The 27,026-nt window shown below is 55.1% G+C and overlaps 3 protein-coding genes across 3 annotated transcripts; 2 read left to right on the top strand and 1 right to left on the bottom strand.

Annotated features, from left to right (window-relative positions):
• Nucleotides 1-125: 125 nt before the first annotated feature.
• On the top strand, nucleotides 126-18,886 carry LOC128279191 (SPARC-related modular calcium-binding protein 2). The gene is made up of 10 exons (XM_053017910.1): nucleotides 126-224; nucleotides 14,173-14,329; nucleotides 14,399-14,659; nucleotides 14,745-14,974; nucleotides 15,034-15,148; nucleotides 15,643-16,008; nucleotides 16,902-17,017; nucleotides 17,092-17,363; nucleotides 17,435-17,569; nucleotides 17,636-18,886. The coding sequence occupies exons 1-10, from the start codon at nucleotides 126-128 to the stop codon at nucleotides 17,937-17,939; spliced, it is 2,055 nt and encodes a 684-aa protein (XP_052873870.1). The 3' UTR covers nucleotides 17,940-18,886.
• LOC128277460 (dynein axonemal intermediate chain 7-like) lies at nucleotides 9,794-13,360 on the top strand. Its single transcript, XM_053015915.1, has 7 exons — nucleotides 9,794-10,063; nucleotides 10,129-10,631; nucleotides 10,696-10,889; nucleotides 10,960-11,286; nucleotides 11,346-12,621; nucleotides 12,681-13,158; nucleotides 13,223-13,360. The coding sequence occupies exons 1-7, from the start codon at nucleotides 9,803-9,805 to the stop codon at nucleotides 13,358-13,360; spliced, it is 3,177 nt and encodes a 1,058-aa protein (XP_052871875.1). The 5' UTR covers nucleotides 9,794-9,802.
• A 488-nt stretch (nucleotides 18,887-19,374) lies between the features above and the next one.
• LOC128267836 (uncharacterized) lies at nucleotides 19,375-26,959 on the bottom strand. Its single transcript, XM_053004781.1, has 5 exons — nucleotides 26,298-26,959; nucleotides 25,553-25,767; nucleotides 24,571-24,581; nucleotides 20,756-21,006; nucleotides 19,375-20,677 (listed from the first exon to the last, which is right to left on the bottom strand). Exons 1-5 carry the CDS (start codon nucleotides 26,957-26,959, stop codon nucleotides 19,504-19,506), a joined length of 2,313 nt encoding a protein of 770 aa, XP_052860741.1. The 3' UTR covers nucleotides 19,375-19,503.
• Between the last annotated feature and the right edge of the window lie 67 nt (nucleotides 26,960-27,026).

The following is a 27,026-nucleotide window of genomic DNA, read 5'->3' as shown; positions in this document are numbered from 1 at the left end:
TTTGTGAGTCTATTCGCGGAATCTATCGGACGGACGTTTCCTGGACGGTCGGTTCTCGTTACGCGATTCGACGAATTTCGGCGGGCCCCGGCAATTAACCCCAACGACGACGACGACGTGCATCGATGTGGCTGTGGACTCCGGTGTGGTGCGCGGCGGTTGGCCTGCTGGTGGCCAGCTGTTTGCAGTCTTCGGCGGCAGCACCCTCCAAGCTGGAACCTACGGTAAGTGATTCGATTCCGCGCGATCTCACACCCCCTCTGATCGGATCGTTTTGCAATCGAGCGAAATATTTAAATGCTTTTTAGTGTGGGCGCATGTGTGTGTATCGATCAAGAATCGAAAATGCACGCACGGGAAGAGCCGATGAGATTTGATGGATCGTTTAATTTTTGCAATCTGCGGCGCAAAGGACCTCTTCGCCGAAATGAAAGGCACATCGGGAGGAGGGCCTTCGGGATCAACAACAAACGAGCGGGCGGGGCCCTTAATGCGCATAATTTGAAGGAATCTCCGACCGTCCGGCTTGTCTGGTCCGTCCGAGCCGCGCGGGCCAAACGTCCGTTTATGCCGGGGCCTGTCTGTCATGGGGCTCCTGGGGCGGCGAACGGCGATGATGGAGCACGAGGAGGATGGTTCCCCCGCAGTGCCTCGGACTCGGACTGTTGTAATTTGCTGCGGCTGTCGGAAGCCGCCGGCGGTCGGAGAGGCGTTCAAAACGGCGTGTTTCGCACCTCTGCGTTGCTGGCCGGCTGTCGGTTTCTTCCACTTCGGTGCTCGGTGGTGCATCTTCCAGGTTTTCGTGTTTTGTGTTTTTCACCGATCACCGAGCACACCTTCGATCGATCTTCCACCGACGACGCGTCAGCGTGTCTGGAGAACTCAAGACCTAAGACACCCCGAAGAAGGCCCAGAAGAAGGACCATGCGAAGCGATCGATCCGGCCCGGCACACCTTTACGCGCGCACGTCTCTTTCTTTGGCAGCTTTTCGGGATTCCTCTTTGATCGGGGCGAGAAGAGCCTGCCATCAAGTACCACCATCATCATCATCATCATCATCATCAGCATCCTTCTCGTCGTCTCTAAAGGCAACACAGTTTTTCGTTCCTTGTGCTCTGCGCTTCACCTTCGGTTTCACCCTCCGGGGATAGGAGGAGCGGAGGACCTTTCCGTCCGCCCGGTCGGCCGGCCGGCCAGGCGGTCGAGTGTTTAATTGTTATCAGGGCCATTGTGCCTCGGACGAGTCGAGAGGCAGCAGCAGCAGCAGCATAAGCATCCTCTCGAAGGTGGTGGTGTTTCACCTTTTTTTTTGGTTGTTTATGTTGCACCAGAAGAAAGAAGAACCTGCCGGCCGCCGCCGGTAAAAAGTGTGATTCATGTGAGAAACAATCGGCAGCAGCATCTTCGGCATCGCCAACCCGGCCTGTTACATACATTTACTCCGTTTTCTTCCTTCGATGGCTGTTCTCGTGGCGTGGGCTCCGGATCCGTCGGCAGCACTTCGACCTAGCGCTCTGGAGCCGCAATGTCTGGAGCTGCTCGACGTCTGGAGTTCTTGCGTTGGCTTTCCGATTTATTCCGGTGCCGTTTCTGTGTACCACTGTTGTTTCTGGCAACTCAGCCGAACAATTTCCCGAGCTGGGTGCGACTGCTTGGATCGAGGTTACTTGGATCCTTGCAGCGCTATGCACGTTTACAACTGACAAGTACCAAAGACGCTGTCAGAGCTTTGAAGCAGCTTGAATATGCTTCAGGACCAAATTAATCAAACTCCATTAAAATTAGGTTCTGCACAAAAATGTACAGCCCACGTTTAGCCCATTAGCCCAGGTTAAGGTTAAGCGTTGGCAACAAATAATATAACTTCTAGTTCAACGCTACAGCCTTTTTGTTAGGTACCGCCACATTAATTGGCAAATCGTCTAGAAAAGGTCGCTATCGATTAGCGGCCCTCTTGTTCAGAGGCTTGGTGCTCGCGGCTCGGTAACTCGGAACAGTGAAGCACGCTTCACGCTTCTGCGGTTCAGCCCACAAACCGAGGTGCCGGTGAGAACCGGTGTCGTGTAGTGGTGAAGTCGATTGTTCGTCCGTCCGCTGCTGCGCTGCGGTCGTCTCGATCGTGCCCAGATCTGCTGCTGCTGCTTCTGGTTCTTCGGACGAGGGACGGAGACGCAGACACAGAACAGGGCCCACCGCAGGGTGTGGCGACGCTCTGTCTGGAAGGTCTCTCCGGAGAGTTTCCCGAGCCCGAGATCCCGGGACGGGGCTGGTGGTGGTGGTGGTTCGAACAAAACATAAAACATAACCGATCGACGACCGTGCCTTGCTTCGTTTCGTGGCGGGCTTTCCGTGTTTCTTCCGTGGGCCGTTCTTGGTGGTTCTTCTTGGCGGACTTCTTGGCGGCCCTCGATCCGGCGAAAGGGTCCCTGGAAGGAAGAGCAGAAGACGAAGGCAGCTTCGTTGGGCTTCGTTGGGCACTTTGAAGTTTGCGCCGCCGTTGCGTCCGTCTCGCTTGCTCGCACGCTCCGTGTTTTGCCTTTTTAGTGGGCCCGAGCCCGAGAAAGCCACGACGCACCACGAGCCTCCGGCGGGGGGGGACTTGAAGATGAATAGTTTAACACCAATTTTCTTGCCCCGCCGCTCGCACACACGGGTCCGCGCTGGGCATCGGCATTTTGTCGGTGTATGCCTCGACTCCACAAGAAGATGGCGAAGCCGGAGGCCGGATTTGGTGTGGTAGGTGGAAGTTGCCCGTTTCCAAACCCTTTCCCCGAGACCCGTGAATCGGAACGCCCCCAGGATTGGCACCGGGGCGATCGCGGCAATCACCTCGATCCGTGCCGGGGATGTGGTTTGATTTATTTGGAGAATAATTTGTTTGGTTCGACGAGGGTCCCCCGATTCCGAAGGATGCCGAGGCTAGACTGACTGACGGCGATGCTGATTCTCGACCCGGAGGACAACTCTAGCGACGAGGCCATAAAGAGAAGGTTTTGGAGGATCGCGCTCGCTGTTTACAACGCTCGCTGTCTTTCCCTGCTGCGGCTTCCATAAACAAACAAACGCAAACGACACGCGGGCACCAAAACAAATAAACAAACAAACTATCGTGTCTGCGGGAACTATACGGGATCGGATGAGGTATGCTCGAGACCTATGCACCAACCTATCTGTGTCAGAACGGGACGGGGAACTAAAGACCTGCATGATGCTGTAGACAGCGTGGCACCGCGTGTGGCTCACTCGCGTGCCACGGGCCCTGCTTAGGATCGTCGCACATCCGAAACCCGTAATCGGCTGGGCGACGCTGTTGGAAGTCGCGCAGACCGAACCCAATCGCTGTGTATCGCTGGAGCTGGAGATCGGTTTCACCAGGTGATCGTGGGGTTTGACCTCCGAGGCCTTTGACTCTTGACTACAGAGCGTCGCGTTCGAGAGGGCGCGATGGAGACACGGTGTCTGACACGATACTATGCACACCCCAGGGGGGAAGTTTATGGGCCCCCCTCGCGCGATCATGCTCTCTTCTGTATACAACCCCCACAAGGAGCGCGCTAGGAGGAGAGCCCCATGCAGTGAAGGAACCCCTTGTGTGCTCCTTTTCCGAATTTGTGCCATCCGCCATTTTGTCGGAGCAGCCAGGCAGCCACGTGCCACGGCCCACGGTGGCCACGAAAAAAGGCTAGCCAATTGAGGCTTTAAAAACTCCCGGGACACCTCTCCCGGGTGCAGACACACCAGACACGGAGCAAGCGGAGAGCGCGGAGCGGTGTCTGGTGTCGCGGTCACGGTCCGTGAGCCAGACGCGTGGCCCGAAGATTAAACGTTACTAAACGAAACATTTCCTTTTGTCATAAAATATTAATAAAGAGCAATGAGGACGGCCTCAAATGACACTGGCTGGCTGGCTGGCTGGCTGTTGCTGGCCCCGAAAGGGCCGGTCCGGGGCGGTCTGGAACGGCCGTGCGTCGTACGCGAATCGTGCAAGAGGGTGGTTCATTTTTGGGGTGGGCTAGAAGGGTTCTCGCAAAGGTCAACCCGCGTGGTGATCGGTCGGAACCGCGAGATCGTTCACCTCCGCGTTTTCGGTCGCGTTTTTTAACAAGTTTTTGGTTTTATTTGTGTGTGTTTGCACACGATCACATCTCCATGTCCGTTTGGCGCCGCCCGGGTAGCCAAGAGTGCGGCCACGCGCTCTCGCGTGCGTCTGCGTTGCAATTACTGCGCAGTGGCCGCAGGCGCTGAGTGAGTGCATGTTTGCTGGGGATGATCACGCCGCGTGATCCTCACCGCGGGAATGACGTGGTCTTTCGGTGGCGGCGCAGAATTGGATTTGATTGAAGCGAATTGAGGTTTACGATGCTGCTGCGAAGTGTATCACTTCGATGGCCTGAGCGCGCAGGCCCGGATCTCTGACTACTGCCGGCCTCTGAGTCTGATCCTTCACAGCCCTAATCTTATTTGTTGGATCGATCTGGTCCATAACTGGACACAACGCCACCAGCGATGGCATGACGTGGATTTGGGCAACGCGGGATTGGAACAATGCTATCTTGCTATCTGATTCCACAAAAGTATGCAGCGATTCTCGGCCGAGGCCAACACGCTGCGCTGGAGTAGAAATGTATCGATCTGTCGCTAAACGCTTTGCTGATGCTGAGCTGAGTGTGGTTTCTAAGCTACTGGGCTGTTCAATAACTTCATAGCCTCGATCACGCATGATTTATTTTGGGTCTGACAACAGATGGAAGTCGCTAGGGGCCAAATCGGGTGAATACGGTGTGGATACTCCAATAATTCGAACTTTAATTCATGAAGTTTTGCGATGTTCAAAATGCTCTTGTAACCGGGTGCATTTTTCCATTTTTAGCGAATGCGGCACCCATTTTGCAAACAGCTTTCTGGAACTCAAAACTTAAGTCAAAATATTGGTTGTACTTTTCAATGAGATGCCTAGGCATTGTCTCTTTCAGCAATTCGACGATTTTTCAATACGATATCCTGTATTTTTTCACGGTTTCAGGTGTTGTGCCTGTTTTTGGACGTTCTTGACGTGGATCGTCTTCTCGGCTGGTACGAACATGGTCGTTTAACGAACAAGAACGTTTAACCTCAGAAACCCCTCTTTTAATGTACTTTATCGTACTTCATGTACTTTAATATACTCTGTTATCGAGGCTACGAACTTATTGGAGACATTAGTAGAGCTAGGCCATGATTTCTGAACGCAAAAAGTTGTCCATAATAGCTCGACGGCTCGTCTCGACGCCGGCCGCTAGTGGCAATCTGCGATCTGTGACTATCACGCAGTGGCGATCAGCGACCAAGTGGCGCGCGCTCGTGTGTGTGTGTCGGGCTGTTTGTGACTCCATATAAATCACTCAATTCTAGGCGATCACAAATCATAGGGCCGGCCGGCCAACTGATGCCGCTTCGGCACGTCGGCAGTTTGTCAAGGCAGGATCAGTGGTGGCTAAATCCCCATTTATCATCGTCCCTGTCCGCAGCTCAATGATCGAATGGCACAACGAGCACTTTTCTTTGTTCCTGCCAAAGGCCATGCGCCATCTCTAGGCTGTGTCTCTAGTCCTGGTGCTGGCGGAGGCGCCTTCAAATGTTAGTTCCTAGTACAAGAAGAGCTACAGAATGAAGCGACATCTGTTAATTAAATTATATCCTCGCACTATGATTGAGCCATCGTTCAGGACCAGGCGCCAGCCGGGGCGCTTATTGTTTACCGAAGCGACAACTGGTTATTTTTTCGGCCAACCAGCTGGGATCCGTGTCGTGCCGTGCCGTGTGACATTCCTCAGGCTCCAGATGAGCTCACTCAGAGCCAACGCCCCCCGCGTCCGGGCGTTTGTTTGGGGACAAATGTTTGTTGGCGAGATTGATTGTTTGCGCGATTTGTGAACCTAACACGCGACTTCAATTGGTTTCATAATACCGGGTGAGAAGCGAAGCGCCTTAGAGCCGTTCGCGAGCTGAACATTCAAAGTTAAAATTCGTCTCTCGTTACTCTTGGTATCGGCTTGGTTGGGTGATGGTCTTTTTTTGCCACCAAATTCCTTCATCGGTCGTCAGCAGGTGGTAGGTCCGAGCGCGTAAAATCCGGTAGCCCGGTTTAGGCCCTGTTGTCTCCATTTCAGCGGCGGTCGGTCGGCCGCGGGAAGCTTTTAACGCGGGCGTCCATAAATCTTCCCACCCCGGCAAACCGGTATCGCTCCGCTCCGACCGATGGAACTTTACCCCGAAAGACACGCATAAAAAAGGCCAAAATGACGCCAGCATTCCACAGGAGTCATCACACGGCGGTTTGGTGGTGGTAGGGTTTGGCACAAAAACAACACTCAAAAACCTGCTAATATGGGCGACAGTGCGACCAGTGAGTTGTGGGACCGATTGGGGACTCCGTTTATTCTCCTACCCGGTAATTGGTCGTTCTTCGTGACCATCATCTAGTCTAGTCGGGCGTGTTTTGAGCGACCACGAAGCGGGTTTTGATTAGTATGGCTCACCTTTAAATTGGTGTCAGTACCGAGGCAGAGGACTACTAGAGCTATGAAATCGGATTTTTTCAAAGCAATCAAATGTTTATTACATTGAAATGAAAAATTCTAGCAGGGAGCAGTTCCCAGCCAAGTGCTTCGATTGCATCCTGAACCAGTTTTGCGCATTGTCATCGAACCAATAAGTTACCTCACCGTGTCACTTCGGATCCCGATTCTGATCGTTTTTCCATCAATGCATGGTTCAAATTGATCATCATTTGTTGTCAGTAGGGATCGGTATTCACGGCTCAAACCAGGTTTTAGGAGCTTATGATACACCGCACCTTTCTGGTCAACAGTCCGATGTGATCGTTTTAAACCTGGCAGATCATTGATGACGGGGTGTTCCAGAACTTATTCGTTTCACCGTCAGCGGTGCTGGGACCGAATTGACACAGCATGCCATGCGACCTCCATGGCCCATTCCAGAGGCCAAGGGGTTGTTTGACCCGCAGCTGATCGTGATTTGCATGCCCGGGGGGGTTTGCGACCCGGATTCCGAGAGTGTCGCGAGCGAAATGGAATCCGATAAGCCACAGCCGCCGCCGCCACCGTTGTCCCTCGCCGAATGTGACGCCATTCTGGCGACGGATTATAAGCTTACTGTGTCTGCCTGCCACACACACACGCAAAAGATGACATTCTTTTGCCTCCGGCACCCTCCTGACGGGGGATTTTCCCAACTGTGTGTACCGAAACTTGCCACAAATTAGGCGGCCCAGAGTGGCGCGCGGCAACACAACATTAACGCGGCGCATGCCAGGCGCCAGCGCGCGAAACATATGCAAATTCTCGCCCGTAAATCAATCCGTCCCGCCTGCCGGACGGACGGAACGGACACACAGAAAAGAAGGATGCGAACAGGAGGCTGAGGGTGTGTTTAGACCGAGCGCGCGGGGTGTAGCGGGTTAGTATTCGCGCGCCCCGAAAAGAGGACGGCCATGACGGCATCGACGGCACACTGGACTCTCCAGGCAGTCCCGAGGTGGTTCGAGGCGCCTCTGCCGCAGGAAACGGCGCACTCGTTTGCGATGACGGAAAACGTAAACAATCGGGTTGACTGTGTGTTTCGCGAAACCGGCGCGTTGCAAAAACCCGGGCCGGCGGCCGCTTCCCCGATTTGCTCCGAATGTCTGGCCGAATGGGTGGCGGGGTGCCAGATGTCCATGGGGCCTCCGCCACTAAGTGTGAGGTTAGGGCAACTGTGGATTGAAGTTCCCGGTCGCGGTTTTTTTCTGTTTCGCCGCTCGCAATCTCTCGATCGCTGCGTCTGAGTCCGACGTCTGGGTCCGACAAGGGAACGGATTATTATTATTGCTCCGGGGCTGGGCCGGACGCGGCAATTAAAACCATTATCCGCTCGGAGCTTCGAGAAAACAAACATTCCCGGCCACGGGCCGACGACGGCGACGGCTCTAATCCCTCTGCTGGTTAATGTTTTATGCGTGAGACGCGCGCGTGACGTGACGCTCGCTTTTAAGTACGCGCAAACGATCGTCGCCCCGATCGGGTGAAAGGCGGCTACGGCGGACACTTAGGCCGGCTACGGATGCAGGGCCACCCCAGGGCAGGGCCATGATGAAGTACTTTGGCGTTTGGGGCCCATCGTTTCACTGATGCGTCATGGATGTAATTCCATTCGGTGATGCTTCGGCGAAGTCTTTCATTCATCGAACTAGGGGCTCCGTAGGTTTGCAACTTTTTTGGCTACCGTTTGCACAAAGGCTGCTTTGAGAATGTAGCCATCCGATGCAACTTTTTCCATCCGATGTCTTTCGAAAGAGCCTGTTCGGTCGATTTGGTTCAATCCATCCTGAATTCATCCTCCATTCAAAAGCAATCGATGAGGGGGTTTCAAAGCTCCAACTAAAATAGTAATCGAATCAATTATCTAATCGGAAAAGTGAACGCGTATTAAAATACGCTTACCATCCCCGATAACAGCAGGCCCGCCTGACATCTATGAGCTGCGATGGTTACTTCGTGACTGGCTGCGGACCCTAGTTGTAAAAAGTTTGCTGAAACGCGTCGGAAAAAAATTTTTATTACACAAAACTTTAGTTAAAATGTATTTCGCTCGATGCACATAAAACACCCCGCGCAACACATAACGGTGCCCCACTCTCGTTTGTCTGTAGTAAGCGAGTGAGTGAGACCGTGCTGAAGATAATGTAATTGTTGTGCCTTCTCTCTCTGTTGCGATGCCCTTTTGAACGACTCTGCGATTATTTACAAACCATTACAAGCCGCGTTTTGTCGTCGTCGGGAAACAAGTGTTCCACGTCTGGTCCGTTTCTACTCTCGACTCCCGACACCGTCCGACAGTGGGATGGGGCCTCCTAAACCTCAAACGTCCGGATCCGGGTGGCCCACAACATGAAATGAACATTTACATGATCTTTTTGTGTGATCGATAATAACCTCTTCGCCGGTCGGTTGCCGGCGGGCTTCGATTAACAGCGAAAACAAATATGGTTACCCCGGCCAACCAACTCCCGGTTGACAAGGCAACCCGCAACACAGGCATCGTAGCGCCCGAGCCCGAGCGGGTTACTTTGTTTATTTGACGCGTAGCGTGTTTGTTTTAACCCAACCGATCTGGGGTGTTGCTGGTGCTTGGGTTGGGGTGTGTGTCCTTGGGAGGAGTCCTCATTAATCCGGCTACGGGTGATGCACACCGGACCAGGACAGGCCTAGGCTAGGCAGCGGCTGGGTATGTAGAGTTGAGTGTGTGTGTGCCGATAGGAGAAAGTGAAATTGATTCTCTGGCCCCTCCGGCGCCACCGACGACACCGACGAGAGGGTCCTAGAAGAGTGAGAGAGGGAGGTTCGAGGTACACATAGCCCCGCCGGATGCGGTCGATATTATGTAGCCAATTTCGTTTGTCTTTTGTCTTCCGCCTTTTTCCGGTATGTAACAATTCAAAGCCCCCACCCGGCCCCGTCCTATTGGAACGCACGGCATCGGAACTAAGCGCGCGCCGCGGGACGTAACACCGGAGAGACCGCAACCAGACCGGCTCAGTACGCTCGGAGCGCACCGGCAAGATGGTAGCCTTTTAACATCACGCTCAGCCTTGAGCCTTATTTTGCACGTCCATCGGGTTCGGGTTCCGACCCCAAAACCTTGTTCTGTCCCCACGTCCCCATTTTCCTCCTCTCTGTCACAGTGTGTGTGTGCCCCACCCGTGTGTGTGTTTGCTAAATCCGTGCCCCGATCCGTGGTGAGTTGCAGAGCCCGAAGAAGAAAATGTCGAAGAAAGAACGCGCCCGGCTAGAGGCCGAACAGGCCGAACACCACCGGATGGAGCTGGAGCGCGAACGGCAGCGCAAGGTGGAGGAGGAAAAGATGCGTAAGGTGCGTGAGAAGGAAGAAGCGGAACGGAAGCAGGTCCAGGAGATCGTGGCCAACCGGCTGCGGAAGGTCCAGCTGGAGGAGAGCTACACCTTTCTGGCGTCGGTCCGGGAAGAGGTGCGCCGGATGCAGGCGGACACGAAGAAGGAGCGCGAGGTGAGCGTGAGGTGTGAGTCCAAGCCCAGGTCCAGGTCCGGTAACGCCCGTCCCGTTTCGTGTAGTGGGACCAGTACATGCGCTGCAACGGGCTGCCCAATGCGTTCGATCCGGCCGACCTGCGGAAGTATCTGCACTGCTGGTGCGAGAACATCCGGGAGGCGAACGAGGCGGAGCGGAACTGGGTGCTGCAGGCGAACGAGCAGAGCATCCTCACGCAGAACGTGCACGTGGCCAACCTGTCGATGGAGGCGCTCAAGCTGCAGCAGCCCCAGCGCGGCAACGTGTACGCGGCCAAGGCGCTCGAAGTGCTGGGCATCCTGGACGAGATCGACGACGCGTTGCACGACCCGGACGTGCGCCCCTCGATGGTGGAGGACCTGAACGAGCTGAAGGTCGAGTTCCGGAACGTGCTGGCGGAGTACATCGACGAGTTTGCGTACAAAATCTTGAGCAACATCAACCGCGACATGGCGTTCAATGGGCTGCTGGAGGTGACGCACAAGTTCGAGTCCGAGGTGTTCAAGGCGCATCTGTTCGGGTTGCGCGATATGCCGACACCGCAGCTGTAACTATCGCCGGGGTCTGGTTCCCTGTAGTATTTGGTGGCTCACTCGGTGTGTGTTTTTCAGCAATCCGAAGGAGCGAGCCAAAGAGGACAGCAAGCACACGTCGATCGACTTCCCCAGCCTCGGTTTCCATCTGACACTGCCGGCGGCGGTCAAGTGCCACAAGGCGGCGATCCGGGGTCTATGGATCAGCTACGATCACTTCAGCGATTACTGCCCGAGCTACGATATGCCGTACCGGCAGGAACAGTTGGCCGGTAGGTCTGGACGCAGCCCACCTTCCCGTCCGAATCTCAATTCTCAATTTGCACCGACTGCCGACCGTAGATCTGCGTATCATTAGTCGGATCGAGTGGAAGAAGCGCAAGGAGATCCTGAAGGCGGTGTACGAGGAGCCGAAGGAGAAGCGCACCGATTCCGACGACGACGAGCAGATGATGCCGCAGGACATCGACGTGGACAAGATCTACACCGAGCACGCGGACGAGCTGATGAAGAAGGAGCGCTCCAAGAAGGGCCCCAAAACGCTCAACCTGTCCGAGTACGACGTGAACATGCGCAGCCACCGAATCGTGGCCGGGGTGTACGCGATCGACTACCTCGAGCAACCGCTGCAAGACATCCAGATCGCCAAGAAAACGTTCCTCCGCACAGGTACATGGGGGCTTCTGACCCTCCGACTTGCGGGTCTCTAGATCTTTGCCCTTTTTTAGTGCCCCAGCCGGGGAAGCTGAAGCGCAAGGCGTTCTACCAAGCGTACCGGCCACCGCCGACCCCGCAACCCGGCGTCCGCCGGCTGCCGGAGGAGATCGAGGCGGAGATCAAGCAGATGGAGGAGAACCTGGACAAACTAGCGCTGGTCACGGTGCAGCTACCGGAGAGTGTGTTCTGGTTCGAGCCACCGATCGTGTGCCGCTGGGAGTTGAAAGAGGAAACGCTCGAGTCCGAGCCGGGCTTTGCGAAGTACCTGGACCGGCACGCAAAGGTCCTGCAGGCGGCCCGGGAGCGCACGGAGCGGTCGCACCTCGATCGGCGCACCCGCTACGTGGATGACTTTAACATCCTGGACGTGCCGCAACACGTTCCGCTGCGAGCGATCGTGACGGACTACGTGATCCCCAAGCTGCCCGCTAGCTGCAGCGTGAAGATTGTGGTGGCGGACGACAAGCGAAGATCCGGCGGTGGCCCCGGTGCCGGGTCTTCCGCGTCGAGCGGCGGGAAGCGCTCGTCGAAGCAGAAGCGCCGCCTGCACAAGATGCCCTCGAACGCCACGCTCGGAAGTATCATCTACGAGACGAAGGTACCGGACTTCCTGTTTGCCACGCGCAACTTGGCGCGCGTGCTGAAGATACTGGACCGCCGGAACCGCCAGTGTTACCCGTGTCCGGTGGCGTCCGATAGCGACGATCTGGACGACTACGACGAGTCGGACAACGATTACTACCGGGGTGGTGGTGGTGGTCCAGGCGGTGGTGCGGTGGTCAGTGCCAGTAGCTACATGAAGCGCAAGGTCTACATGTTTTCCGCCTTCATGAAGGATCTGGACGAGCTGCTGGAAGCAAAGTCCCCGAAGGTCCAGTCGAAGCTCGAGCAGGAACTTGCCGGCAACACGGCGGTCCATGCGGGGGCCACCGGCAAACAGTCGCTGCAGGTGGTGCGCTCCGACGAGGACCGGTACCGCGGGGGTGGCCGCGGTGGCGGTGGCGATAAGGGCGAGAAGGGCAAGAAGCCGGCCAAGAGCAAGTTCGACTCCGACGACGAGGAGGTCGACTACGGCAAGGTCCTGGAGGTGGGCAACTACGTGATGGTCGAGAACGAGAAGCGCTACCTGGGCAAGTGGTCCACGCGGGACGTGCACGACGTGAAGTTCAACGAGGACAAGCTGACGATCCAGTTCCGCATCGGGCGCCTCGGTGCGTTCGGGTTCGCCGCCAACCGCTACAGCAACGTGCCGTACCAATCGTGGGAGCTGAAGCCGGACATTAAGAAGTATGATGGACCGCCGGCCAATCTTTACTCCGCTCTTACCACCTGTATGTTTATTACAGCCCGGGAACGGTTGTGTTCTCGCTGACCGCGTCGGTCGTCAGCACCGAGATCACCATCACGGAGGCCGGATTCCGCGTGAACTCACTGCAGGGCGGCCCGACGCAGGCGCTCCAGGAAATTCTCGGCGTAACGCTGTCGCTCCGCAAACTCGTCCAAACGCTGCGCCTGGCCGCCGTCGATCTGTTCCCCGAGGACGACGCGTTCAACTACACGGAGGGAACATGCGAAAAGAACCCGATCATGGAGTCGCACCTGTACGAGTGTATGGGCCTGCTGGCGCTGACGCACAACTTCTCCTGGTCCCGCTGGAACCTGCTGTCCGGGTGCCGGATGTGTGTGCTACTGATGCGCGAGATCGTCGAGCACCGGCGGTTGCCGAACCACTCGACGCTACTCGTGACCCCGCTGAAGGCGTCCGTCATCGACACGGTCGAGGTGTCGCCCGTCTTCAACCCGAACCCGGTCGAGGGCATGAATGTGAGTGGCGTATCAAGGGGTCCTTAGTCCCACTCTAATACCGTCTGTCCTCTGTGTCTCGCAGCACTACGCCGACCTGTACCACCTGGGTCGCGATCAGTCGCAACCGTCATCGCGGGTCAAGCAGGAAAAGATGAGCCCCATTCTGCGCGAGAACGTAGTGCAGCTCCTGAAGCTGGTCCGCACGCTCAGCTTCGCCTAATCGATGACCGACCGAGTAGTAGTAGTAGTAGTAGTAGTAGTAGTTACCGGCCCCGGTCTCAATAAAGTCCCGTCGTGTCCGAGTCCGAAATCCGAATCGTACCGCAGCGCGCGGTCCCCGTGTGTGTTTTACTCCCCACTTACTATCGAATCCAGAATCATCGGGTGGCGCTAACGAGCTATACAATGTTACTCCCCGCGGGTCCGAGGCGGGGACTTTTATGTTACTTAAATGGTCCCCTCCCGCGGCGCCCCGCTTCACCCGGGACATTCGAATCAATAAGTGCTGGGCGCGTCGGACAATTAATAGGACAAGATCGTAAAACCATTTGCCGTTTCCCCGGGTGACGGAACTGCTGTCGAGCATTTGCCAACCGGCTCCCGGTGCGACTCCAGTAAAAACAAACAATCGCACATCCCAGCGCATCGCTCTCCCCCCCCGGGGCAATCGTGGTTCGGACATACAGAACAGGGTCGTAATGCCATTCGAGATTACGACACATACACTGCGTGTGTGATGATGTCGCGCCCGCCTAAGCGCCGCCGCGACGGACGCGGAAGCCACACAAACCGGGTCGCGCGATGTTGATTGGCTCAACTTAGAGCAGCTCTGGGTCCCCTTTTGAACTCGCCACACGATAACGACTTTTTGATTTCTCGCTTCTCTCGCTGGCTCGCTCGCAAACTTCTCACTTCGAACCGCCCCGCGGCGAGCTTCTTCGCGGCTTTCGGCATTCAGTGCTCTGCGCAGGATGAGGTGGCCGGTTTGGTGGCCCATTTTTAACAGCCCGCTGTTTTTTTGCGTATTTCCAGATATCAGAATGTGCCGCCAAAGGGGGCGAGTGTGATGAGGGCAAAGGGCGACCGGTGTGTGGCAGTGACAACAAGACGTACCCGACGCGCTGCCACCTGATACGAGCCCAGTGCAGCGGGCACCAGGTTAGCTTCAAGCACCGCGGGTCCTGCAAAGGTAAGGAGTGCGGCCAAAGGCCCCCGAGCGTCCCGCTATAACCCCACCGTCGTTCCTTCCGCCGTGTAGATGTTTGCATCGCTTCGCGTACGTACGCTCTCCAGCAGCGGGCCAACTCGGCGTACACGGTCAAGTATGTGCCCCGGTGCCGGGAGGATGGCACCTACGCGCCGGTCCAGTGCATCGAGGGCGGTGGCTGCTGGTGCGTGAACGGCCAGGGCAAACAGCTGCCGAACACGATGGTCCAGCACGGCAAGCCGGTGTGCGTGAAGAAGGGCAAATCGAACCAGCGCCGATCGTCACCCCGGAATCCGGTTCGCAACAAGCGCAGTAAGGGTTGCCGCGGGATGGTTGCTTTCGGGACGACGAGTGTCACTCGTGCTCACTTGCCGGCGATGTGTTCTCTGTGTTCCAGGCTGCAGTGGACTCGATCGGGCAGTGTTTAACACGAACCTGCTGAAGCTGTTCCAGAACGAGCACGTCCGGGTCGTCGCCCACAACTTGACCCTGGCCCAACCTGGCCCAGTCGGGCTCAACAACAACGAGCGCGCGGTGCTGGACTGGAAGTTCTCCACGATGGACGCGAACGGGAATGGGCTGCTGGACAAGACCGAGTACCGCACGATGAAGCGGTTGATCAAGAAGGTAACTCCTGTGCTCCGGGCTGCGTTTCATCTGTTAAACTTTCCCACTCGGTTCCGTAGGTGGTCAAACCGAAGCGCTGCGGAAGATCGTTTGGTAAAAACTGTGACGCCGACCAGGACGAACGACTGTCGCGTAACGAATGGTACAACTGTTTGGCCAAAGACGACCTCACACGTGAGTACCACCGCACACGTGGCCGTGTGTCCTGTGGGCCGCGGGGCTCCGCAAGCTCATTCCGGTGTCCACCATTGCACGCGCACCACACGCTCAAGCTCCTCCTCACATAGACCGGGCAAAATTTTAGATCGTAAATTAATATTCAATTCGATTTCGGGACATAACCGGAGACAACGCACTAACTCCACGCGATCATCTATTAACACCGGGAAGCCGGGGCGGGTCACACGGCGGAACAGTCCGCGGGGACGCCGCCGAGTGGTGTCACTAATCCCTTTGCGGTGCTCCTCACATATTGTGGTTAATGTTTTATATTTTCTGTCTGTTTTCTCCTAACCGTTCCACCGATCACCTCTAACGCGCGCACATGGTGTCACATCCCATTTTCGAATTCGGCCCACTCCCGCGCTATCCTTTCCGTCCCCGATCACCCCCCGCCAACTGTGATCTAAACCCTCCCCAAACGAAAAACAAACTCAATCCCACGGCAGATCACAATCCATCGTTACCGTCATCATCATCATCATCTAGTTCTTCTCCGGGTGGACACTATGGGTCTATCCTTCACCATCATCACCATCATCCTAGCGCAATGTCGTCTGGTGGCGTGATCCGTGGTGGTGGCATCGGTGGAGGCGGCGGCGGCGTCGATGGCGGCGGCGGCGGCGGAAGCAGCATTCGCGGTGGTGGTGGTGGTCACTTTCTGCGAGCCGATGACGACGACTCACAGAACAGCTCGAACGATTTCACTGACTATTACGATGACTATCATTCAGAGAATGAGTACGATTCGGACGAACAGCCCGACAGTGATAATGCACTGCAGTTGCCGGTAAACGGATTGCAGCCATATCTGTGTATGTATCCCTGCGTTCTTCTTCTTCGCCTTTTACCTCGCTCCAAACCGCTCGCTCGAATCCCACTCCCGTCCCGCCCGTTCGCGAAAACGTTCCCCAGGTCCAGAGTTAGTCATTATTGTGGCAGAGGTTGTAGCATAATTTCTAATTACCGATGCAGTAGGCTCTGGTGTGTAAAAACGTTTCCTATATGCCCACACGTGTTTTGGCAACTGAAGAGCCTCATCTCGACAACGAACATCCAACACACATCTACAAATACTATTTACAATACAGTCCACAGGTTGAAGGGTTTTATTCCCATTTAGTTAGTCGAAAGTGAATGTACCTTTTTTAGTGCGTGTGTTAATATCAAATTCTCCGTTCGTCACGAGTGCACCTAGTAGCTGTGGAGTATTGGTTTCAAACATCAAACAAGTAGCCTACGTAGGTCCGTAGTCAATGTGCAACACTTGCACCGAAACACAGCACACTGCGCACAGCTGTCGGAAAGCTCCGCACAAAACTACGTTAACGGCGTATTAAAGTATTAAACCCGTTACCTGCACAAGCACACACACACACCTTCCCCAACACGAGAGAGAGAGTATTAATCCCTAATTTCCTCCTTCCCTTCGTCGGTGGTTCGCGCTGGTTCTTTGGTTTTGTAATCGGCATACGGTCTCGGCTTTCTGAACTATGTTTGGTTCCTAAAAATCCTAAATCGCATTACGCGGGTGACGGTCACGGTTCCGCATTACGCGGGACCGGATCCCCCCCATCTGCACACAAAATTCTAATTCTCAACCCACAAAACTAACCGCGCGCACAACCCATGATATCCGCGCTTATTCCGCGACGCCGACGCTTACCGTGAAGCTCTTTACATTTGGCTCTCTCTCTCCCCGTGACAGTGCTGCAGGGCAAAACGATGGTCGACCCGAAGGGTGACGATGATGCCATCTTCAAGGATAGTGAAGCGGACTCGGATTGCCTGAGCGATCGCAAGTACGCACTCGATGAGCAGAAGGTAAGCCACGGCCACGGCACTTTCACTTTTCCCCGGTTTTAAATTACATCTCTCTCTCTCTCCGTCGATTGTAGTATGGGACGAACGCACTGTACGTGCCGGAGTGTACGGCCGACGGGCGGTACCAGCGGGTCCAGTGCTACCGATCGACCGGCTACTGTTGGTGCGTGAATGAGGACACTGGCAAAAACATTCCCGGCACGTCAACGAAGGACGAGAAACCGGTGTGCGATCAGTACGCGTCATCCACGCGCCCGATGAAGGGTTGCCCCGAGGAGAAGAAGGTCGAGTTCCTCAAGGACCTGAAGGCGTTCCTCAGTAAGCAGGTGTCGACGTCATTCGCCGGGTACGGTTTGCTTTAATTTAACTCCAATCAGCTGCCCTCTATCGCTCGTTCTCTCTTGTGGCCCCGAACAGAAAAATCGTGCCCGTGTGGAACACGGAGGAGGAAAAAATTGCCATCCTCAGCTTCGTCCTGCTGGACAAGAACCAAAACAAGCAGCTTGAGCGCAAGGAATGGAAAGCCTTCCGGGAGCTGATCACCGCCACGAGGTAATGCCAACGCGGACCACACGGAATCAGTAGATCGTTGTTAATCACTCTCTCTCTGCCTCTCAGACAACTGCGTAAGTGCGGCAAGAAGATGCCCCGCTACTGCGACGTCAACAGTGACCGCAAGATCACCCTGTCCGAGTGGATGAGCTGCTTGGACGGTAAACGGAACAGTTCGGTCGATGTGGCCGCCGCCATGAGTGCTCCGTTGGTGCAGTCCTTGACCAAACCACCGACCGCTGCTAGTAGTAGTAGTAGTAGTAGTGTTAGTAGCAGTAGTAGCAGCAGCAGCAATAGCTCACCGTCAGCGGGCACCAGCTCCAAGTTTAAAGGCCGCAACCCGCTGGAGTTTGTGCTGAAGAGCGACTAATAGGGGGACCGACGGAGGACGATGACGGAGCGAAAAACCGAGACTTAAACTCCACACTTCTGCTACCATTTTTTTACACAAACAACACACGCCCCATTTCGTCACCGTGAAACCGTGCCGTTCGGTGCAGATGACGCCACGCAATGTATCACCGCGTTGGCGTTCCTCTTTCGCTTCTTCGTTTCAGTATTCGGAGTTCCGGGAGAGTTGGCACAACCCCTCCAACCTCCACTGGCTGGCCAGCACGAAATGCCCAGTGACAGGAGCGCGCACCCGCAGTGCCAGGTGATCGGTGGTACAAGAACAGTATTAGTAACACGCAGGCACCGTAGTAGAGGAAACCGGTGCCCTGCCGCATGGCTGGCCAGAACTCTCGAACGCGCGCCTAAACCACTGCGACGCGCCTCTCTTCGATGTGCCGATATTGAAATTTGCTAAAAGTGCGTGTGTGATATATGTTATTCATTTCGAATGTGTTTATTGTTAAGTACTGTCCCCACACGGACCTACCTACGTAACCCAACTACTGTTTTCTCCTGCCCGAGGACGGCAAAACGCAAAGGCTTGCCAAACTAATATAGGCGCGGGCCGTCCCGACCCGGAGAGACCGCTCGGAGCATCCCTCCGCTAACCACGACGTTCGGCCTGTCTAGCCAGCGGTCAATGAATTTATGTATACGCCGTTTGTTTACTGCTGCTGCTGCTGCTGCTTATTTATCTTAACTTGTTTCGGGGTTGCATATCAGGGAGGAGAGAATGGAGAATAGGCATTTACGGAAAAACACCAACAGCGGGTTTGGATGAAGGAAAGTAAATTTAAAAAGTAGAAAAACCGAAACACGTTGTCCAACACGCCCGCCGGAGCAACGAACGCAATGCATCATCATGTTGTGAGGTGGTTACAATAGGAAAATAAATCGTTTAAGGTGGCGCAACTCTCGTTAGGCTCCCACATAGTTTTGTTAATAATGTCAGTAAAAATAATACATTTTCTAATACACGTTCACTTCAATTAACGGCGCTAGTAAAAGTTCAACGGAAAGAATCAATGAAACATTTCACTGGCGAAATATTTCAAGGCACTTATCCAATCCGCCGTTGGCGTTCTTTTCCGAACAAAAATGGGCAAACTAAATCGGCTTTGTTTCTTTTATTTATTGTGCGTTTGCTCTATCGAAGTGTGACCAGCATTCAGCGGGGTCCTCCTCTCGGTCCGCCCGCAGCGGGATAACCTTTAAAGTACTACGAACATGCTGCGTTGCTGCAGCAGACGACGATGACGATGAAAGATTCTTAATTAAAAACAGTTTTGCTGCGGTCTAAAAACTTAACACTTAAAACACCCAACCATTTCATAAACCTCTTTTGAAGAGCATCAGAACAAAACGTAACGTGTCAACAAGCACCTCCACCGTGTGTGTGTGTGTGCCACACGTCCCGCCGAGGTTGTGGATCCTTGTTTCCGCGCGTTTATCACAATTCCAGTGCCAGCCATTAACAACAAACAACAACGAGCTGCGCGGGCAAATGCGGGATTACAAACTTAACATGCAAAGGGGGTCGGTTAAGGGGGCGTGGATCTATCAACTTGGTCAACTTCCTCTTTTTCATCCTTGGTTTCTTCCGCTGCTACTGCTGCTGCTGCTGGTGTGGGTTCCTGGTGTATCGTCGGTCCATCACATTCCAGTTCGCGCTTCGTATGATCACCGGTGGCACCACTGCCCGGTATTGAGAGTCGCTCGGCTACGGGAGCCCCCGCCGGTACGCCGTTCTGCGGTCCCCCAGTCAGGCCGTCGGGTGCGAGCTCCCCGGCGATGCCCTGTTCGTCGATCGTATCAGTCCTCTGGAGGCTCTTCTTTTTCTGCAGCACACGCAACTCGGTCGGAGTGAGCATTCCGCGCAGGATGGTGTCATACGAGACGGACAGTCCCTTCCGGGACATTTTGAGAAACAACCGGTAGCACTCCTGCTCCTTGGGTGTCTCCAGATCACTGGCACCGTTGGTAGCAGCAGCACCACCACCACTAGCGTTGCCGTGCGCTGATTTGGCCTCTGATTTACCGCTCGCTGGTTTAGTGGTCGGGGCGCTGGTGACCGTGGTGGGCTGCCCGGTAGTGGACGCCCCGCCCTTGTCGCCTTCCGTCCCATCGCGAACCGTGTCTTCGCCAGTGTCCGTTTCCTGTTCGACCCGATCCTTCAGCTGGAACGCATTGAGCGTGTGGACCAACTGCTGCGTGCGCCGCATACGATTGGCGGCCACCGCGGACTGAAACGCGCCCGGTTTCCGGTAGTCCCGGTTGAGGCCGGCGGTGGCGGGCACCGGTTTGAGGTCGCTCTCCTGGAACGACACCGACTTGCCTGCCTTCTTCAGCATCGGAGCGCGCCCTTTGAGGTGGCCGACGGTGGACGAAAATGCTGCCGCCTGTCTGTACGACAATGGCACCGGACCCGCCGGCAGCGAGAAGTCGCTGCTCTGCTGCGGCGTTGCTCCCGCGGCCGACTCTTGCTCCTTCTCCGAGTCACTGCCGCCGGAACTGAGCAGTGACACCAGCGTCTCGATATCGCACGCACCACCTAGCACCGACCGGGATCGCAGCGGGAGCGTAGCAACCAGGCTGGACTTTGCACCGCCAGCACCGTTGGGTAGTCCGAGGACGCCACCGCCAGCGCCACCACCACCGCCACCACCGTCATCGCTGTACTCATCTTCTTCGCAGATGTTATACTCGTCTTTTTCCCTGCGAAATCGAAATCGAACCCGTCCGAAACATGAGCGGATCAGTGATCAGTTCTCCCCGGAACTCCTCCCCTCTTACCTAAGCGCCTTCTTTCGGCGAGACTTCTTTTTGCTCTGCAGGAACTTGGACGTATCGGGATCGGCCGGACGGATCGGTGCGGACATAGCCCGCACCAGCGGCGGATGGCGTCGATCGTGGGCTTCCGAGTTTTGCCGGTTCGCCTGAAACTGGGCTCGGCGCTGGGCGAGCGACGAATTGCGGCCACTGATTGCGGCCGCTCCAGACGCTGCTCCTCCTGCTGAGGTACCGCCCGCGGTACCGGAAGCTGGCTGGTTGGCACTGCTACCTGTTCCCGATGGGCCCCCGGATGAGCTGATGTTACTACCAAGCAGCTGTTTTGCGCCGGAGCACGCGGAAGAGTAGATATCGGTGGTCTGAAATGGCAAAGCACCCCAAAAACACAGCCAAAAAGGTCAAGTGCCGTCGAACGTCGCTCAATCTGATGGACGGCTCAATCTCTCGTCCGCGCGGCCACGGCAATTAAACCATCACATTCCGCGAGATGTTACAGACCCGGTTTCAAGGTTCTTAATCTTACTGTTCGTTTAGCTTGACGACTGACAGACACCGGAGGCGTGTGCAGTGAATGCAGTGACGCAGTTCCGCAGTGTGCAAACTTTGTAGCATTCCGTATTGGCGCGCACGCTCTGGATTGGCGTGATCACATTTCCATGCCATTCACCTGCCAGTCGGGAGGGGAATTCGACAATATTCGAACGAGTTCTTTTTGGGATGGCGACCGTGGCCATCGCGCGCGCCCAATGTTTCTACACAGGGTGCCAATCAAGTTGGTTCCCGTTCGACAGGTCCGTTTGCCGCCGTAGCACAGACCGACAGGGAGGAGAGCACCACCTTCGCTTGTGTCCTACATTTTCAAGGGCAACGCTACAATGCAGTTGAATCGCTAAATCAGTTTGGTTGCAGAATTTTGGCAAAGGTTCAATTATTTTTGCAGGGCCGAAACCTAAACAACAAGAGCATCTCCAGAACCCACCATAACCGGTTCGATGCAGATTGGAAGGCCGGGAGGCCACCAGCCAGCAGCCGGAGCGTTGCGTTCGGAATGCAATCTTGTACATCCCCGGGCTGTGTGGGGGAAAGATTGATTTCGGTGATCGTGACATGGTTTTATTCGCACCGCAATCTTGCCTGATGTCGCAGATGGACGCATTCCTAGAGCGTGAGTTGTTGTAACGTGTTGTAACGCGTAAGAAAAATCCCCATTTCTGGCCCGCGTCATCATCGGCCCATTGTCCAATGGGTGGATCCGCGTGCCGCAGACTGATAACCGACCACTTATCACTCTTTGCAGGAAATCTATGCCCATCCCGGCCACCGGCGGTAGGAAGTAAGCATCCCTGATTTGCATCCCCCCCGCTCGTCCCTGTTATCTTTCTAAGCAGTCGCACCATCGATAAAGCGCTGGTGGCCAAAACTACGAATGCTTAGTGCAGCCGGCCACTGGGCCAGTGCAAGAGAAGCTGTCCGAGAGAACACGCAAGCTCTTAAGAGATGGATCGTATCGTAACCTGTGCCCTACTGTGTCTTCTACTGGCGACTGCGGGTAAGTTCTCTGCTGCTGCTGCTGGGTTGTCCCCTTTTGCTACGCTAACGCTACTCCTTTTGCAGCCCTGTCGCAAACGGTTTGCTACCGGTGCCAGAACTGTGGTTCGAGCTCGCTGGAAGCCGTCGTCTGCGGTGGCTCGATCGTGGGTCCAACGTATCCGACGACCTATCCGACTACGCCGGGGTGGACAACGCCTGCACCGTGGTATCCAACGGTCATCACCGTACCACCGTGGCCCCGTTCAAAGCGTGCGAATGGCTACGTATGCTATCGCGTACAGCGATACGGTAATGCCTAGTGCCTCTTTTCCTCTCACCCCAACCTCTGGTTTACTCCTTTGTGGATTTTTTCTTGTAGTCCCGAGCACGTTTCAGTACGTCGTCGATCGTGGATGTGCGCTGCAGCTGCAGACGTACGAAACCACCTGCAACAGTGTGACCGGCTACCAGGGCTACCGAAACTGCGAGTTTTGTAGCTACAATTTGTGCAACTACTAGAAATAAGGGGCTCGCGTGAGAATGGGAGTACGCAAGGGCAACGCCGGGTCTACCGTGTCTAATCAATCATAGCGCTGAAGGTTACCCACAGAGGAGACACCGGCCCCGGGGTTCCCCGTATGGCTGTGGGAATTATATTATCACGTTATCAGTGTATTCATTGGGTTCCCGATTAATAAAGTCAGGTGTTAAGGTGGTACTACCCGTTATTGGCAACCCGTTAGCCTACCGTGGCGCATGCTAATTGATTACATACAATACATCTGAAATGTAAGGGTGCCGCTGCCGGTCACCGTGGTAAGGCGCATCTGAGAGTTGGAAACTATCTCCCAGTGGCATAATTTAAATGTGTATTCTTTCCTTGCAAGTTCCATGCGTTATGTAGGCGCAGTTCAACGTGTACTAGATTGTTGTTTGCGCTTTGTCGATAGTTCTGCCGTCAGGTGTTGAAATTGATGTTTCGCAATCGATCGTGCCGTGCCGAACGGAATAACCTAGTATGCCAGTTTGAATGCGAGCGAACTGTGTGCGAACCTTTTGGAGTCTATCCTAACCTAACATCCAAGCAAACATCGAAGGCAGCCTATACGGCACACTGGTGAGTTGCAGTTGATAGAAATGCCGTGCCAGTTTGAGTATCCCACCGAACCGCAAATCTGTCCGTTTTTTTTGTCGCTTCTCAAAACTAATTTCTGCAATCGCATTCTAATGTGTGTTTCAGGAAAATGCAACGCCGCAGAAACCCGTGCTCACCCACCCTCACCGTGAAGGACGCCCCTGAAGGTATGTGAAGTGAACAAAAGGGCCGCACAGCCACGCGATTGAAAACCCGGTCCGCTCTTTTTGGCATCTACATTCCGCCGCTTAAGAAGCAATACCCCTAGCTCCAAAACAATGCCTTCTCCGAAACCCATTTAGTACAGTAACACAATCTCATCAGCATCGAAATGTTCCAAAGAATACGTGTGTGTGTGTGTCGCGGGATTGAGATTTTGGGTTGAACGTCGTCCCTCCTCGAACGATCTCCTCGACAAACGACCGCGTAACACACCATTCCGACACGCGGGTCGTTTAAACTTTGCCTTCTGCGCGTTTCGGGGACCCCTCGGGATCCCTTCGAAGCACTCACCTCGCGTTTTGTAGGTCACATTCCGCGATGCTACATTGCCTTGCCGCGTGGCTAAACGAATCGGTGTTTAATTAGTTCGTTTCGAGTGGGAAAACCCATCGTTGCAGTGTGCAATCCGCGTGAAGCACGCTTCCGGTTTTCTGTGTGTTTCTTCAACGGGACAGCGGCAGCAGAACACTGAACTCCCTAAGCACGAAGCGGTCCACCGGATACCAGAGTGTTTAATTGACTAGGGGCACACGTATAGGGACACTCGTTTTTATGCCAAAGTGTGTATCACATCGAGTTGTTACTTTCGAGCAGCGGTTCGTCGACAAAAGGCACCGAAAGGAACTGGCTGGAATTGGCTGGAGCGACGGTGGGATACAGCACAGCACGGTTTTGGCCACATAGAGATGAATCGTCCTTACGGAGTATCGAATCACCAGCTACTTCATCACCACACCAGTGACCAGGCGGGGCTTCCAGGTGGGGTTTCCACTAGCACTTCCTGGGCCTGGTCGTGGCCCGGTTATCACAGAGCTGTGCATTGCCTCACCGTTGGGCAACAACTGGCACACCGAACCATTCAGCGCCGTTCCGTCGGTGCCCTCGCAGTGTGCAGTCCTTGCACAATCGCGCGATGTGCATGGAGCCCTGCCTTGGCTGGCACTCAGGACCCGGAAGGCGGGAGCCGGCTTCCGGCGCGGGTTTCCGCCAATGTTCGATACGATTCGATTTCCACATAAACAAAGGCCGCCCGGGGACGGGGCATGAAACAATTTTAATCGAAGCAGAAGTCGACAGCCGCGCCAGCCGGGGCGTGCGATTGGAGCGACCTAGTTCAACACGTCGGTCGGACGTCGACGGAGCCGACGGACGACGAGGGCTGAAGCCTGTCAGCTGGGCAAAGTTTGCTTCAATTCGTCCAGCTCCGTTGGCACAGGCCATGTCGGCCTGTGAGAAGGACTGTAAGTTTAATTGGCCCAGAAGCGGGCCGCCGAGACCCGCCGTTAAAGTGCCGGAGCAGCCCGGACCCGGATCCGGTGGCTCGTGTTGTGATTCGCCGTGCGCGCCGATTTTTTTAAAGGCTCTCGAAACCCTCGAACCTAAGGACCTTGACCGGGAAAAGTTTCCGCGTATTATGGCCACCAGTCACCAAGTGTCTCACCATGTTTTCGCATTCTATTCCGCGTCGTGACACCGGGGAACCTCGGTTAATACGCTTTTAATTGTGCCCCCTGTCGCCCAAACATCCAAATCCCTTAGTAAGAGGGGCGCAATGTAACCGGGCGACGCACGTGGGCCTTCGATTATCAAGTTCGTCCCGCAATGGAGCCGCCTGGTGGCCCACATTTCTCCCACGCGGGGCGCGTGTAACCTCAATCCAACGGTGATTCTGGTTGGTTTTCGTCGTCGTCGCTGCTGGCGTCGCTTTCGCAAACTTTTAGGGAAACCTCGAAAAAGGGGAACGAACGAAAACGAAAAAAAATCGGTGCCACGTGCCACGAATCGAACGGGGCAGAGTTCGGGGGGCGGACGGTTTGATTTGCGGCTCGGGTGGCCGTACTGCGGCAGTTCAGTAACCTTTCCCCGGGGGGGAATAGGTTAACTTCCAACACGCACACACACAGACACCCAACTTACCATGCTCATCGCTGGCGTTGAGTCGGACTTTTGCAGCGGAAGCACGCCAGGGCCGCCGGGCGGGACGGCTGATGGTCCTTCCGTGTCGCTGACACCCGTGTCGGACGAGTCCTGCTGCTGCACGGTTTGTCCGAGGAAGATTTTGATGTTGATGCGCGCATCCTTGCCCGACTTGAGGCCCTTTTTACCGACGGTTCCGGCGTCCATCATGCTGCCGGGTCCAAACGTTGGCGTGGGGATTTTAGGAATTAGTGTGAAAAGTGTGTTAGCAAATGCTAATTTTACAAGTAAAGTTCGACAATAATCAACCATTGGACGATCAACAGCTACTTTAAAACGGGCTAAATAATTCTCAGAATGGGCTATGCAATGTCTTCGTCTAAACACTAAGGAAGGTGAAATATTAACCAACAACTACACCGACAACTACACTAAAGCTCTTGAATTAATTCAATTTTACAATAACGTCAAAACTAAGATCAATTACACTGCCGAATTTCTACGCATTTTTTCATTTACTCTGCTTTACGGTTAACTTTTCCCACCAGTGAGCAGTGAGTGATCTTGTCATCCGCACTTCTCACTGTCTCACCCTTATGCCTTCTCACATCGCTCGGCCAAAGCCTGCTTTAGTAGGCATTCGAAACGCTCCTTTTCTCCAATTTTCTAAGCACCTTAATTTTCTGTCAAATTAATGTTCGTCACTACACACAAAAAAACGAAAATTAAAAAATTACGCACTCGCTTTTTAGTGGACCGCCAGCACGTGGCTTCCGTCCGAACGTCCACCCTCCTGCTTCGGACGGTTCTGCCGGTGGGACAGTGGCACCGGTGGCGGTCGCAACTGCGGCCATTCCAGCGGCAGCGGCCGCCGTGGTGGCCGTGGCCGCCACCAGAATGCTCTGGTCGAGCGACAGCTGCTTGCAGAGAAGATTGGCCCGTCGGTTCGCCGCACGCGTCCGCTCTTGGTCACTTCCGGCTGATGGTGGGTGATGGGAGCCCGCAGCCGGACCGGAGAAACTGCTGCGGCCGCCACCGCAGCCGGAACTGGCACTGGCAGGCCTGGCACGGCGTTGCTGGCCTGATGCTGGGTGAACGATCGAGGCCGCCGCCGCCGACGACGACACACTGCCACTGCCACCGCGATGGGCCTGATTGTAGGTGTGATAATTTTGAAAACGGTCCGTGTGAATGATCGCACCGGTTACGAGAAACTGGCAAAAGTGGTCACACCGCCGACCGGTGGTACCGTCGGTCACCGTCACCGCTGTTGCCGCCGCCGCTGTCGTCGTCGGACCCGTCGTCGTATTTACCGATGGTTCGATGCAGGACACCTGCTTCCGGAGCACCGGATGCCGCCCCGGTGGCGGTCGGGACCAGTTTAAGCACCGAGCGCTCGACATGATCGTGTTTTAAACCGCAAACCCGTTCCGAAACCTGGCGACCTGGCAGTGGCGGGCAGCGGGACAG

This window comes from Anopheles cruzii, chromosome 2 (genome assembly GCF_943734635.1).
Source record: "Anopheles cruzii chromosome 2, idAnoCruzAS_RS32_06, whole genome shotgun sequence".
Taxonomy (NCBI): Eukaryota; Metazoa; Arthropoda; class Insecta; order Diptera; family Culicidae; genus Anopheles; species Anopheles cruzii.
The sequence above is the reverse complement of the archived record's forward strand: the minus strand, read 5'-3'. Positions and strand labels throughout refer to the sequence as shown.